The 543-nt window shown below is 66.5% G+C and overlaps 1 protein-coding gene across 1 annotated transcript; it reads left to right on the top strand.

The window, feature by feature from the left end:
• Positions 1-89: 89 nt before the first annotated feature.
• Positions 90-468, top strand: LOC104133934 (HLA class II histocompatibility antigen, DR alpha chain-like; the record flags this gene model as incomplete). The annotated part of the gene is made up of 1 exon (XM_009647404.2): positions 90-468. A coding segment is annotated over exon 1 (379 nt), but the record flags the coding sequence as incomplete, so codon positions are not given.
• Positions 469-543: the final 75 nt, after the last annotated feature.

Genomic DNA, 543 nt, shown 5'->3' with positions numbered 1-543 from the left:
ACAGCGCCCTGCTCCCCTGGAGCACGTGGAGACCCGGGCACAGCCCCAAGCTGGGGTGCGGGGTCCCCCTGGCCGAGCAGTGAGGCACAATGGGGCCTTTTCTAACCAGCCCTGGGCGCCGTGGGGCCTGGCTGAGCCCAGGCTCTAGGGCCACACTAACTCCTCCCTCCTCCCCATTGTCCCCAGTGCCACCCGAGGCGACGGTGTTCCCCAGACGCCGAGTGGAGCTGGGGGAGCCCAACATCCTGATCTGCTACGTGGACAAATTCTGGCCATCCGTCATCTCCATCACGTGGCTGAAGAATGGGCAGGAGGTGAGGGATGGGGTCCTCGAGAGCATTTTCTACCCACGGGATGACCACAGCTTCCGCAAGTTCTCCTACCTGCCCTTCATCCCCACCCGGGGGGACTACTACGACTGCCGCGTGGAGCATGAGGGGCTGCCCACCGCCCTCCTGAAGCACTGGGGTGAGGATGGGGGCTGGGCCGGGGCCTGGACACCCAGGTCCCCTCCCCTCGCAGGCAGCAAGGGGGGCTCAGAGC

This window comes from Egretta garzetta, unplaced genomic scaffold, assembly GCF_000687185.1.
Source record: "Egretta garzetta isolate BGI_Z169 unplaced genomic scaffold, ASM68718v1 C8267440, whole genome shotgun sequence".
Lineage (NCBI taxonomy): Eukaryota > Metazoa > Chordata > Aves > Pelecaniformes > Ardeidae > Egretta > Egretta garzetta.
This window is presented reverse-complemented; position numbering and strand designations above follow the sequence as displayed.